Source organism: Anomaloglossus baeobatrachus, chromosome 4 (genome assembly GCF_048569485.1).
Source record: "Anomaloglossus baeobatrachus isolate aAnoBae1 chromosome 4, aAnoBae1.hap1, whole genome shotgun sequence".
NCBI lineage: Eukaryota > Metazoa > Chordata > Amphibia > Anura > Aromobatidae > Anomaloglossus > Anomaloglossus baeobatrachus.
Window position 1 is genome coordinate 16041608 of NC_134356.1, and position 15290 is coordinate 16056897.

The following is a 15290-nucleotide window of genomic DNA, read 5'->3' on the forward strand; positions in this document are numbered from 1 at the left end:
AGCGGGGAGCGTGGCAGGTGAGCCGGGGAGCGGGGGTGAGGACCCGGGGAGCGTGACAGATTGTCGTGACGCCACTCAGAATTGCGGTCAGTGGGGACCGCCACTGCAGATTAAGGGATGCCTGGGGCTGATGGTGGGTGCAGTCAGTTGTAATAGCCTCCTGAGAGTGAGGCAAGCCCCAGGGCCCTGTGTAGGTGTGTAGAACCACAAGGCGCAGAATAACTCCACACAAGCAGAATGTCTTTCAGGGGTTTTACTCACAGAAGGTGGCAGGGTGAGTAACCCGGGCGTAGCTGGGATGAACCAGGCTGGAACCAGGTGTCCTTCAGGCTGACTGATGAGGGTGACTACCGACTCGCCTTCCTTAGCCCTTCTGTGGTTTGTGGTAACCCCGACTTTTAGTCCCTATGGGGGTCACCCAGGGAAGTAACTGCTCCCCTCGTTTGTTTGCCGTTTGCTTGTCGCCTGGACCAGATCACTCCAGCTGCTTGCCTCCTGTGAACTATGGGCCCTAACTGTGGCTACGTGGCTGCGGCCTTTGGGGTGTTGTGGCGTGGGCTTTGAGAGCCCCACACCGGCAGGTTTAGCAAGGAAAGGTGGATCTATCCCCGCACCGCGATCTGCCGCCCGTTTGGGCCTGGTACTCCCTGACAGTCTCCGTACTTTCCACTACGTTGCTCTCTCTCTAGCTGTGTGTGGAGTTCGGGCAGCACTCCCAGGTGACCGTTCTCCCCCGTCGGTAGTCACTGCGCGGACGCTGTTAGACTGCAACAGCTCCAGGGGCTGCTTCTGCTCTCCCTGAGCTGCACACTAAACCGGCTCACTTGAGGGACCTGCACTCCTGCTCCTGTCAGAGCTCCACTTCATGCTCCTCACTCCTCCCCACTCTGCTTCAGACTCTAACTCCTCCTTCTCTTTTCCCTTTGTGCCTGCCTACGCCACCTAGCAACCAGGCTCTCCACCACACCCCTTGATTGGAGATGGAGGCTTCGCCCCCTCCACTCTTCCAGTGGAGGTGAAGGCTTTACCCCCTCCTGGGATCCCCAGGGGTCCTCTCAAAGGTACATGTGTGAGACCTGATCACTATGCGCCTGTGTAGTCACACCTCGGTCAGCCTTCTGGATTACCTGTATTGTACTGTCCCCAGCATGGGTGCAGTACTCAGTGGTGCCTGACCAGGTCAGGGGCGCCACATTCCCCCTTAGTTATCACCAGCACGTCCTCGGGCTGCAAGACAACATTTTAAAATGCATAAAACATTAAAACATGGTAAAACATTTTAAAACCACCAGGTACCATACATCACCACCCTCCACCCACAAGTCCGTCAACCCACCCAAAACCCTCTCACGTTGGCCGCGCCTTCAGCCACTTCTGGCAGGATGTAGAGGCGGCTTTCATGGTCTGGTGGTTTCAGGGTATACCTGGCCTGGTGGAGCCGCGCCTTCAGCCTCTTCTGGCAGGATGTAGAGGCGGCCTCCGCAGTTGGTGCTGACCAGGTACCCTTTTTGTGGTGGAGAGCCAGGCCCCATAAACAGGCATGCTCCCTGGTTGCAGGCGAGCCAAGGCCCCTAAACAGACGTGCTCCCTGGTTGCAGGCGAGCCAAGGCCCCTAAACAGGCTGGCTCTGGTGGTGGTACCTCTGGGGTAACTATTTACACTGCGAGAGTTTGTGGCTATAGCCAGTTCATAGCCTTAAGGTTTATGGGTTTCTCACATTAGTTCATGTGGGCACATTTCTTGAACATTAACGTTGCAAACTGGTCAAAACTTTAACTTGCTGTACTTCTTACTTTGCTTTACGCAGATTCCTCCTTACCAGGGCTTGGGCCTGTAGGGCTGCGGCACCTGTTGCCTTCTTCATTTCTCTCATCATCGGAGGTAGTCTCATCAGTGGGTTCTTTATCTTTCCTTTCTTCTTCTGTATCTGTTTCTTTTTCTGTATCTGTTTCTTTTTCTGTGTCTGTTTCTTTTTCTGTTGAGACAGCAGGTTCACTGTAGGGATTTCTGGGACATGGCGTAACGTCAAGTGCATACCATCCTCTTTCTCCCTGATGCATTGTGAATTCCACTGTATCTCCCATCTGTAGGTTCCTTCCTGGATGTCCTCTGGGCAAATGGGCTCTAACGTCTCTTCTGTTAACAAAGATGCCTTCTTTCATACCAGGAGCTACTATGAAACCATATCCACTCTTCAAACTGAAGTCTTCCACAACTCCCCGACAAAGTGGACCTCTAACCTGGGATTTGGCCCTTCTCAGGAACCGTTTCTCTTCCAAGTCTCTGGCCATGACTTCGTCTTTCTGCTCTGGAGACTGCGGTGCAGGGGAAAACTTTGTTCTGCTACGGCGCCGTGTCCTACGGGCTGGATTCCGCTGGGCTGTTACTTCACTGCCTGCAGGCCCCCAGGTGAGGTTTCTGGGCAATTCTTCCTCTTCATCCCAGCGGGAATACGGCAGCATCTCTGGCTCGGGGCATGGATCCACTGCTGATGGCTCCGGGGTCAGCTCCTCAGCTTCCTGGCCTCCTCTCCCCCTTAGTTCTTCTGAGCACTCCTGTTGTGGCAGCGCCGGGGATGGGTGGTCATCAGCAGGCCCAGGCGGGGGACTCTTTGGCGTGGTTGCTGCAGGAGTCGCCTTGGGGGTGTGCGGAGGGAGCAGATACCGGTCCACCATCTCCTGTGGGAACTGGGCCTCTAGGTCAGCCTTCAGCTTCCAGTATGCGGGGGTCCTCTCCTATAAGGGACTTCCTAGCAGGGACTTCCTTAGACTGGGGAGCGGTGTCTGCTCTGGCCTTGCAGGCCGGGGTAAACAGTGGTACCTTCTTGTCTTTGTGGGCCGTGCCTGACATGGCGGCGGCCTGGTCTTGGCGGGCCGCGCCTGACATGGCGGCGGCCTGGTCTTGGCGGGCCGCGCCCTGCATGGCGGCGGCCTGGTCTTGGCGGGCCGCGCCTGACATGGCGGCGGCCTGGTCTTGGCGGGCCGCGCCCTGCATGGCGGCGGCCTGATCTTGGCGGGCCGCGCCCTGAATGGCGGCGGCCTGGATCAGCGTCGCTGTCGTAGTCTCACTCAGGGTCGCAGCTGGAGTCTTAGCGGGCATCGCTACTGTGGCCGGTTCTTGGCGGGCCGGGCAGGGCATCGCTGCAGCGATCGGAGCTTGGCGGGCCGCACCTGGCGTGGCTGCGGCCTGATTCAGCACATCACTTGCGGCGCGGACGAGCGTCGCTGCTGCGGTGGGGTCTTGGCGGGCCGGGCCCAGCAGGGCGGCGGCCTGGGTCAGCGTCACACCTGCGGCGTGGATGAGGGTCGCGGTGGCAGCCGGATCTTTGCGGGCCGGGCAAGGCATCGCTGCGGCGGCCTGGGCTTGGCGGGCCGGGCAGGGCATCGCTGCTGCGGCCTGGTTCAGCGTCGCCGCGCCGGGCGCCTCTTCAGGGACCGCGGGCGTGGCAGCAGGGGTCGGGGCACTCGCGCTGGCAGGGGCAACACTGGACTCACCCATCGGTGGCACCATCGGGGTCTGAGTCGTCGCCGCTCGGTCTGGCACTCGTCGCGCAGCTTTTTCCTCATAGGCCTGCACCGCGGCAGCCATCTCCAGAAGCGCCGTGCGTTCCTCGCTGATCTGCCGTATAACCCTGGCCTCCAGTTGGTCGCAGAACTGGGCAAGCTCTTGATACCACCAGGCAGCGGAGCCTGGCTCTGGGTCTCTGCGTTCAGACGCCATTTCCTCTGCGCCTTCTTCTGCACGATTTCCCAGCAGCGGACTCGTCGCTGCCTCCAGTAGCAGGCTCTTCAGTTTCTGCTCTGCCTCTTCCAGCAGCAGGCTTCTGGCTCCCTTTCTGTCCCGACGTCTCTGAACGCCTCCGCTCTCTTCACTTGCGAGGTCAGGACTCTGCAGGGGATCTCTGGGTAGCCACACCTCTTCGTGGGCGGTAACTTCTCCCAGCGCGGGCTGCTGTTGTTTTTCAGCGCGCTTTTCATGGTGGCAATATGGCGGCGCTTCCAATTTTCCAAGCGGACCGCCCAGGCACATGGTCACCTGTCTGAACAGGTCTAGTCCTTATCCTGTTCGTGACGCCAGATGTGTAGCCCCACAAGTGCTGTGTCGGTGCATTACCTTCAGGGACTCCACTGGATCAGTCTGGTCACAGGTAGGAAACCTTCTTTTAGGATTGTCGTGACGCCACTCTCAGAATTGCGGTCAGTGGGGACCGCCACTGCAGATTAAGGGATGCCTGGGGCTGATGGTGGGTGCAGTCAGTTGTAATAGCCTCCTGAGAGTGAGGCAAGCCCCAGGGCCCTGTGTAGGTGTGTAGAACCACAAGGCGCAGAATAACTCCACACAAGCAGAATGTCTTTCAGGGGTTTTACTCACAGAAGGTGGCAGGGTGAGTAACCCGGGCGTAGCTGGGATGAACCAGGCTGGAACCAGGTGTCCTTCAGGCTGACTGATGAGGGTGACTACCGACTCGCCTTCCTTAGCCCTTCTGTGGTTTGTGGTAACCCCGACTTTTAGTCCCTATGGGGGTCACCCAGGGAAGTAACTGCTCCCCTCGTTTGTTTGCCGTTTGCTTGTCGCCTGGACCAGATCACTCCAGCTGCTTGCCTCCTGTGAACTATGGGCCCTAACTGTGGCTACGTGGCTGCGGCCTTTGGGGTGTTGTGGCGTGGGCTTTGAGAGCCCCACACCGGCAGGTTTAGCAAGGAAAGGTGGATCTATCCCCGCACCGGGATCTGCCGCCCGTTTGGGCCTGGTACTCCCTGACAGTCTCCGTACTTTCCACTACGTTGCTCTCTCTCTAGCTGTGTGTGGAGTTCGGGCAGCACTCCCAGGTGACCGTTCTCCCCCGTCGGTAGTCACTGCGCGGACGCTGTTAGACTGCAACAGCTCCAGGGGCTGCTTCTGCTCTCCCTGAGCTGCACACTAAACCGGCTCACTTGAGGGACCTGCACTCCTGCTCCTGTCAGAGCTCCACTTCATGCTCCTCACTCCTCCACACTCTGCTTCAGACTCTAACTCCTCCTTCTCTTTTCCCTTTGTGCCTGCCTACGCCACCTAGCAACCAGGCTCTCCACCACACCCCTTGATTGGAGATGGAGGCTTCGCCCCCTCCACTCTTCCAGTGGAGGTGAAGGCTTTACCCCCTCCTGGGATCCCCAGGGGTCCTCTCAAAGGTACATGTGTGAGACCTGATCACTATGCGCCTGTGTAGTCACACCTCGGTCAGCCTTCTGGATTACCTGTATTGTACTGTCCCCAGCATGGGTGCAGTACTCAGTGGTGCCTGACCAGGTCAGGGGCGCCACACTGCAGTTACATCGGTGTCGTATGCTCCAGATCTGCGTGTAGCCTGGAGGGGATAAGAGCGGGGTTAGTGGGGGGTGGAGCTTCTAAAAATGATTGGTCACAGACATTGGATGATTATTGGCTACATGATTTTCTTTTGTGGTAGTAGTCAATAGCGTGCAGGGGGTGTGTTTCTCACAGACCAATGAGGACGCGCACAGGAGGATAAATACTCTGCTCCCGCCGCTCTTTTCATCACTTCTCTTCTATACAGCACTATGGCCAGAACTAAGCAGACCGCCCGTAAATCCACCGGAGGGAAAGCTCCCCGCAAGCAGCTGGCCACTAAGGCCGCCAGGAAGAGCGCTCCCGCCACCGGAGGAGTGAAGAAGCCGCATCGCTACCGGCCGGGGACTGTCGCTCTCCGGGAGATCCGCCGCTACCAGAAATCCACCGAGCTGCTGATCCGGAAGCTTCCCTTCCAGCGCCTGGTGAGAGAGATCGCCCAGGACTTCAAGACCGATCTGCGCTTCCAGAGCTCGGCCGTCATGGCCCTGCAGGAGGCCAGCGAGGCTTATCTGGTGGGGCTGTTCGAGGACACCAACCTATGCGCCATCCACGCCAAGAGGGTCACCATCATGCCCAAAGACATCCAGCTGGCCCGCCGCATCCGCGGGGAGAGGGCGTAGATCTGTCCCGCACCCCCGAGCACAACACAAAGGCTCTTTTCAGAGCCACCACATCCTCCATCAGACGAGCTGATTCCCGGTCTCTGATTCTCTTCATTCCCCGCAGTGTCCGGGGCGCGGTCTCTACATGTGACGGGCGGCGCTGCGGAGGCTCCTGTTCTTACTTTCCGCAGCTCTGCCTGTATCTGTAGTATTGCGCCCGCGGTTTATTTCAGTTTCTCCCCGTATTGAGAGCGGCTCATTGTGCGGTGTCTCCGGAGTCTGATGGCGACTCCGCATCTCATTCACTCAGGAGTAATCTCGGGCTTTCTGAATGGAGCTTTCTGCACTAAACTGACCCCCTCGAACCCCCCCAAACTTTATTATCCCTCTTGTCCTCCAGATGTCAGAAGCTGTGGGATCTGGAGATCTCGCAGGGGATCCCCTCTCTCACTCCAGGTCGCTATTCTGTCTGGAGAATATCTGCAGGTTGGGCGCAAATTGTATCGGGCTGTGATGTCGCTCTGCACATTCTTATAGTGACGCGTTTGTTATTAGTTCAGATTCTGAGACTCGTTTTTAATGAGGAGATGAATAAAAACCAACTTCAGCGTCTGCAGATCTGTGTCGGATTGTAGAGATCTCAGCAGAACGTCCGCCCTGAGGCCGCGTGTTACACGACGGAGACAAAGAGCGGGAGGAGCTATCGGCCACTGAGCGGGAAGTTCAAATTAGGGATTCAGTCAATCGGCACTCTGCATAAAGGCTATGGCCCCGCCCACAAGCTCCTCACGTTACAGGCACCACGTGGTTTCTGTGCTGGAGCTTCCCCGCAGTCATCGGGGCGGACCGCACAGAGGACTGCGGCTGATGACGCTTCAGCTCCGCCTCTTCCTCTAAATGTCGTTTTCCAATCTCCGTTGTTGTTTTTGCAGCTTCTAATGTGAAATATCTGAATGTGGAAGTAAAAGCCGCTCAGCACCGAGACTCCGCTCCTGCAGTCACTGCTTCCTCCATGTTATACGGGGCATTACCGGCCACTGCAGAGCGGGGGCAGAGTGACGGGCCCCGGGTGCACAGCGCCGTGTACACTGCAGGGTTTATAGCGCTGTATGGAGATCTGTAGTATGGGGGAAATACAGAGGAGAAAAGCTGCTGATGTGACGGCAGAGAGGAGGCAACCAATGAGCTGCAGGGGGCGGAGCTGGTTCAGTTTCCCTTTGTCACCCAATAGAACAGCGATGTGTCATTAGTGTCATTTGCATGGCCCGGCTATAAATACGGCCGCTCTGGGAGGAGCAGGATCATTATTCTCTCTCTAGTGAAGAGATCTCTCTGCTCTCATCATGCCTGATCCCGCCAAGTCCGCCCCAGCGCCCAAGAAGGGCTCCAAGAAAGCCGTGACCAAGACTCAGAAGAAGGACGGCAAGAAGCGGAGGAAGAGCCGGAAGGAGAGCTATGCCATCTACGTGTACAAGGTGCTGAAGCAGGTGCACCCCGACACCGGCATCTCCTCCAAGGCCATGGGCATCATGAACTGCTTCGTCGGTGACATCTTCGAGCGCATCGCAGGGGAAGCCTCCCGCCTGGCGCACTACAACAAGCGCCACACCATCACCTCCCGGGAGATCCAGACCGCCGTGCGCCTGCTGCTGCCCGGAGAGCTGGCCAAGCACGCCGTGTCCGAGGGCACCAAGGCCGTCACCAAGTACACCAGCGCCAAGTGATCCCCACTGCTGCTCCGCACCACAAAGGCTCTTCTAAGAGCCGCCACATTGTCTAATCTGAGCTTTATACTGCGCTGCATGGGGTATTGCGGTCTCCAGTGCGCTCCTGTCTGTGGCTCCTGTAACCGCCTTTCTCAATAGGTTTTATTGCAGTCGGAGCCGCCGCTGTGAGGACGGAGCACAATATGGAGGGAGTGAAGTATGAATACACTAGTATGGGGATGTTCCCGGATGTGGGTGAATGTCAGTTTCTTATACAGCTCTATGTTGTGAGTGCAGAGCAGTGTATGGTGGTGGTAGATGCAGGATGTACAGCACTATATGGCAGTGGTTTTTGGGAAGCACGTTGTGGGAAGTATAGAGCACTATAAAAGGCTATACATTAGAATACGGTGGTGTACAGCACTATATGGGGGTTATATAGCGGTATATGGAGATATTCAGCACGATATTGCAGTACACAGCAGTATAGAGTTTACAGCAGTATATGGAGATTTGTCTATTAAACAGCGAGAAAAAATAACCTGGAAATTCAAAATCACCAAATGTTCTGCGCTCAGCCAATCAGCAAAAGAGGGGCGGAGCTGAAAATTGAAAGTAACTTATATCCCCGCCCTCTGCGTCACCTCCTGTTCTTCTCCAGTGCCGCTCTATATACGGGGATTGTGCACCAGTCTCTATAGTGGTAATAGATTGTTTCTATGTTAAGATGAGCGGCGCTGCGCTCGATCACTGCAGTCTGTGCTGCTCTAGGGTCAGCTGGGAATATCGCGGACACAAAGGTGTTAACACTGAGCGCTTGTGGGTGGAGCCAGGGCCGTACTGAGTGCTGATTGGCTGAGCGCTGAATGTGAAATTCCCGCGCAATGGCTGAGTTTCACGCGCTCTTTGTTCCCTGTGATCCGCGGTTTCAGGCGGGAGCGGCTGCTGCGGGTGACGTCACATGCGCTGTCTGCGGGTGACGTCACATGCGCTGTTAGAGGTGTCCGGCCCCTTCTGTGTCCAGTTAGTGCAGTGTAACCCTTGTAGTGCTGGAGACACGTTATCCATACTGCTATACACCCCCATATAGTGCAGTAACCTCCCCTTATGGTGCTGGATATCGCCATACACTGCTGTGTGCACCACCTTATTGTGCTGTATAGTTTCCATCCACAAAGTTCTGTTCTTGCAGCATCTGGAGACATTTCGAGCACTAAAGGGTTAACACACTGTTCCTGTAGGCGGAGCTAAATTCATACTCTACTGATTGACTGAGCCTGTAACGGGGTGCCTCGGGGGTTGTAGTCGTGGCCCCTTCCTGTATCAGGCCTTCCTGTATCAGGCTAACCCCCAGCGCAGCCGTCACTTTTGGGACAGGGGATTGTTTCGTGGGGCAGAGTGTGGATGAAGAGAGCACGCTGACGGACATTACATTCCTCCCCTCTTTTTGCCTTAGCCTCCCGGCAAGATTCGCATGTGAAAAACAAAATCTTAACCAGCAGGGCAATCTCTTATTAAAACTTTAAAACCTTCATGTAAAACACAATCAACAGCCGCACAAGTCAAGTGCCCGGAGTGCCTCCCAGGGAGCTCCCGGTCTTTGCAGCAGGTTTGCCCTGAGGCCTTCAACAGGTGCTCAAGGTCTTGGCTGGTCTTCTGCCCGGAGGCTTTCACAGCACTCCCGGTCTTTGTAGGCAGGGAGCACAGACAATAAAAGTCTCCGTCAACTTCACAGAGGGAGTCCTTGCACAGTCCGGCATCAGGCTCCTTCCGGGCTCGGTAACTTGAACGTTGTTACAACTATAAATCTTCACCGGTTCTTTCAACAATACCGGCTCTTAGCACAGATATGTCCACCACCTCCGGTCGCTATGATTCACACGGGGTGGTAAGCTCGTAGCCATTCGGCCCGCTGGGCCCTCACATAATCGGAGAGGGACTGGCCTGGCAAGCGGCGCAGCCTCCGGAACGGTTCATAGTTAACCGGTGTCTCCGATTCCTCTGTCTCCGGTTTTGGCCCCTCGACTCCCGGCGGAGGTGACGGGGTAGCTGGACGGGGACGGCTGTGGGCTCCCAACAACGACCACCGGGTGCGTCACCATACTCTGGCGAATCGCCAATACCGCCGGCGTTCCTTTTTCCGGCTCAGCTACCGGTTCTGTAATCACTCCTGGCGACACCGCCAGCGTATTTCTTGGCCGACAAGTCTCAGCCAGTACCGGTCTCTGCTGCGTACGTCTCCGGCACTGACATTCCTCCCACTCGATCTCTTGTTGCCACTGTGCGGCCTTCTGGGCAGTGGGCGTCCGGGTCACTCCCACGGCAAATAGGCCCCGGCATCCTACTTCTCTCCAGAACTTCACTTTCTCCCCCGAGTACAGTGTATGGAGGCGTTGAGGTAACCCTTCAATGTCCAGATTGACCCGGTTATAAAAAAAAATGATCACCGGTCTCATCGTCTTCTATGAACCCGTATCCCTCGCTCTGGTTGAACTTGACCACGGTGCCAAGGCTACACTGCCGATCAAATTCTTCACTAAGGGGACCGGCCATCATCTCCCGGGCCACGGTCTCGGCCAGCAGCCTTTCTCGCACTGGGTCTACCTCAGGCGGCGGGAACTGTCGTCGGGTTAGGGGCGCCGGCTTCACCGGCTCCCAGAAAAATCCCCACTCGTCTTCTTCAAACTCCAGGGCATGTTGCTCTCCCGGGGCCAGAACTTCTGTGGGGACTGGAGGTCCTACCTTGACCGGCGTCACCACCTCCGGACTCTGGAGGGGTATTCCCAGTGTCTCGCTTGCCGGCTGCAGTTGCGTCTTGTAGGTGGCCCGGACTTCAGTGGATGTTTCACCGGTCACGGCATCCCACGAAGTGACCCATGTAACTTTTGCGGGCCGCTCCGGACCTCCTGGCACAGCCGGTAGCTTAATGGTAAGTGCCTCCTCGGCTACACTCTGCCTCGGGCGTCCTCTTCCCAGGCTGGTTGCCACCAGCGCGCCCGCTGCAGCTCGCTGCTTTGTCTGGGTCTCCATCTCACTTAGAGTCAGTTGCTGAGTTGGCGTCTCTTGCAGCTCTTCCTGTAATGGCGCCGGGAATGGTGGAGATGCTGGGGAAGATGGAGGCGGGCCTTCTTTTCCCGCTGTTGCGTACACTCCACCCCCAGTCTCGCACACCAAATCGACCCAGCATAGGCGACACTTCTTTTTTTTCTGTAACGCCGCCCTCTTCACATGTCTTCAGCAGCATCTTGGGGACAGCACCTCCCCTCTTTGGGCGGCGCACTCTGTACTTCTTTTTCTTCGCCGGCCAGCTCAGGGTTCTTCGCTTGGTGCCAATTCTTCGCGTGCTCGCTGTATTCGTGAAGACGGCGGCCATCTTAGCGTCATCTTGTGCCTGGTCCAACGTCTTAGGCACCACTTGGTCTTCACCTTCAGGGATCGGGTCCCCCCGCAGATAGTCCGAATCCTGCCGACTACGTAACACCCCACATGTAACGGGGTGCCGGGGGTGCCTCGGGGGTTGTAGTCGTGGCCCTTTCCTGTATCAGGCTAATCCCCAGCGCAGCCGTCACTTTTGGTACAAGGGATTGTTTCGTGGGGCAGAGTGTGGATGAAGAGAGCACGCTGACGGACGCAGGAAGATTCTGCAGGCGGAGATCAGTTGAACCAAACAGCATTTTATTGCACATAGTTTCACAACAGGCTCAATGCACGAATCTTGTAACACTCAATCACAATTCCTGCCGGGGAAAACTGCTCCTGTCTTCTCTTCTCAGGGGACCTTGCCCGGCTACTCTAGTTTTCTTCACCTGGGCTCCCGCTCCGGCTACCGCAGATTTGACCCACACAACTCTGTTTCACCGACTAGGACACTTTCTTCTCCTTTCTTTTGCTAGCTGCCACCATAGCTCCCAAAGTGTGCCCCCGCTGCTCTTTCTCCCCCGTCCCGGAATCAACTGAACTCACTAACTTCTCACCCTTCCCCCTAAGCTGCCGGCTCCACCTCTCTCCTGCACTGTTTCTATGGGGACAGCCGTCCCACCCGGGCTCTAGGGGGGGAAAACCCATAAACACAGTAAAACACAATTACAAGTTTTTAACAACCCCAGAGTGGGGTGTCTTCAGGGGGGAAAAACTGCACCTCCTGGTAAGGGGTCCGTCCACCCCTTACAAGCCCTCAATTTGAAATTCCCGCCAATGGCTGAGTCTCCCGCCCTCTGTATAACGCGCAGGGTCAGAGGCTGAGAGCGAGAACCTGATAGAGATAAATATACTGTATATATTATGTGTGTGGCGATGTAATGTAGGGTTTGGGGGTATACAGCCCTATAGGTAAGGTATATAGCACGTCACGTGATCGCATACAGTTCTATATGGAGGTAATCTGCAGTGTTAGGGGGAGTTCAGCATGTGAGGAATATACAGCGGTATATGGAGATATACAGCAATATATGGGGCGTATATAGCATTATATGAGGTAATACAGAATGTAGCGATTACCCCAGGATCACCAGTGACTGTATGATTAGCCCCGGAGCCTCCGGCCGCACACACCGCTCCTCTCCACACTCCGCACACACCGCTCCTCTCCGCACTCCGCACACACCGCTCCTCTCCACACTCCGCACACACCGCTCCTCTCCACACTCCGCACACACCGCTCCTCTCCACACTCCGCACACACCGCTCATCTCCACACTCCGCATACACCGCTCCTCTCCACACTCCGCACACACCGCTCCTCTCCACACTCCGCACACACCGCTCCTCCCCACACTCCGCACACACCGCTCCTCTCCACACTCCGCACGCACCGCTCCTCTCCACACTTCGCACGCACCGCTCCTCTCCACACTCCGCACGCACCGCTCCTCTCCACACTCCGCACGCACCGCTCCTCTCCACACTCCGCTCACACCGCTCCTCTCCACACTCCGCACACACCGCTCCTCTCCACACTCTGCACGCACCGCTCCTCTCCACACTCCGCACACACTGCTCCTCTCCACACTCCGCACACACCGCTCCTCTCCACACTCCGCACGCACCGCTCCTCTCCACACTCCGCACGCACCGCTCCTCTCCACACTCCGCTCACACCGCTCCTCTCCACACTCCGCACACACCGCTCCTCTCCACACTCTGCACGCACCGCTCCTCTCCACACTCCGCACACACTGCTCCTCTCCACACTCCGCACACACCGCTCCTCTCCACACTCCGCACACACTGCTCCTCTCCACACTCCGCACACACCGCTCCTCTCCACACTCCGCACACACCGCTCCTCTCCACACTCCGCACACACCGCTCCTCTCCACACTCCGAACACACCGCTCCTCTCCACACTCCGCACTCTCCTCTCCTCTATGAGGGTTATTCCGCTGTGAAGACACAAGGTTCATTTCCCTCCTGATCTGCAGCTTCTCGGGGATTTCTGCTGATCTTACATTTGACCCTTTCGTTCCCGAGGCCGATGGAGGCGCCTGATTCATTATTAATATGATAAGAAAGTGATTTATTTCCAGGTGTGAATCTCACATTGTCAGTAATGGAGAATTCAGCAAAGTATTTATCCATCAGAAGGAGGAGGAGGAACATCACATCAGGAGAGGGAAACTCCACATCACCAACAGTTATCACTAAGGTCTATGCATCCGGATTTGCATTTCTGGCCTCGTGGGGCCCCCTTTCACCAATACTTCATGCATAATCAATATGTATTGATTTAATCATTTAATCGTTGCTTATTAAAGTATCCCTGTTTATAATGTTGCACCATCTTTTGTGAACACAATTGCTGTTGTTTTTATACTGTTTTTAATCTTGTTTCATGCTAATTTACTAATTTTCTTCTTTTTTGTGTATGATCTTTATATAGGCACCTCCATTTCTATTTATTTGTGGCTATCACATTTTCCATGATCCTTTAACTACTACTCCTTCCCCATCGGTGGATTCCTTGAAAACCTGCAAAGATTGGATATACATATGTCTGTTTTACAGCCATTATGTTATTGTATTAAGCATCTCTCTATTTCTGTGTCTGTGCCTTCATGTCCTTGCCATCTACACACCGCTTGGTACACTATACATACCTTGTGGATTTGCACGTCTGCCGGTTGGCTGATCTCTGGAGGGTGTTTGCATGACACTGCCCTCTCTGGGCGCATGCGCGGAAGCTATGGAGACGTTCGCTCTCCCGCGCATGCGCCCTGCTATGCAGTGGTCTTCTGTCTGTTTCGTCCTCTGGTCTCTGCCCCCGGCGCATGCGCATTAGCGGCCACCGTATTACCATGATTCACTACACCTGCGCTGACTCCTTATATTCTGTCAGCGCTTTCAAACAGATTACCTTCTTGAAAAAGCGCCAAAGGGAAACGGACGTTGGAGCCCTCCCTCCACTTCCCCGCTCTGCCACCCCACCAGGAAATCTCTGGCCCTTTGATTGTCGCATCAGCAATTCCCTTGGCATCCATTTACATTGCTCTCAGCTGACACGGTCCTTTACCTCATATCTGCCTGCAGTACATTCTTCTTTTTCATACTCTTTCCTGCCCCTCACTTCCCTTTACCTGTTGGATGATCCGGTTTGCGGGTGTGCCGCTGTCCACCACAGCAGCATAGTTTACTTTCCTGTCTACTCTTTGACATTCCCTGTTTTATACAGGTTTATGTATCTGGGCTGTACACAATTAATTTACTATTTTTGCTGCTGTGGTCGGCACTGGTACCTCTGCTTACCATCCCTCCTACTTTCTCCTTTCTTCTTCTTTTGGATTTCCATTCCTATATATACTATTTCAGTGTTGATATTATTTGTACATATCCCATGTGGTCTGGTATAATATATATAAGGGGGCTGCACAGTTTACGTTGGTACTTTTTGGCCAAACCCGTTATTTACAATTGGCCTCTACTTACATTGATTCATACCTTATTTGAGCCAACTTTTTCTTTGCAACCTGACCTCTGTGACCCACGGCTATTCTTAACATACTATAACCACAGGGTTTGTTTTTGATCATTGGTGGGCTGCATATGTAGTGATTTCTGGCCTTACCCTCGTGACCCATGACTATATACATTATTCTAGTGTTAATGTAATTGTATATGTCGCGGGCGAAGGAGGGCGTGCTGCACTCTCGCCCACTGCTCGGGTCCGGCGGTGCTGCGGCCTACTTGCTCGCTGCTCGGTGGCTCGAGCGGCGGGCCGGATCCCGGGGCCTCGAGCGGCGCTCCTCGCCTGTGAGTGAAAAGGGGGAATTGGTTTTGGGGATTTGATTGTCCGTGACGCCACCCACGGTTGTGGTGAGGTTGTGACACCACCGCTGCTCTGCACGGGGATCCTGGGAGCGATGACTGGGAGCAGCTTGGATGTTGGGTCTCCCCTCCGTGGGTAGGGGGTTGGTTGTCCCGGGGCCCGGTGAGGGTTAGGATTGGCAGGCGGGTTACGGGGCCTGGTGGGGTGCAGGGTCGCGGGGGCAGCGCGGTGCCGCACGGCACGGTAGTACTCACTCAGCCAATCACGAAGACAAAGTCCTTGGTAAAACACACGGCTGGATGGACGGGTCCCACAGACGGCTGCGGTGGTTCTTCTCCCGGCAGGTTGATGGTGACTGCCTTTCCCTGC

At 55.7% G+C, this 15290-nt stretch overlaps 1 protein-coding gene across 1 annotated transcript; it reads left to right on the top strand.

Moving 5' to 3' along the window:
* The first annotated feature begins 5561 nt into the window (after nucleotides 1–5561).
* Nucleotides 5562–5972, top strand: LOC142300985 (histone H3). Its single transcript, XM_075342006.1, has one exon. It carries the CDS (start codon nucleotides 5562–5564, stop codon nucleotides 5970–5972), a length of 411 nt encoding a protein of 136 aa, XP_075198121.1.
* The last annotated feature ends 9318 nt before the right edge of the window (nucleotides 5973–15290 follow it).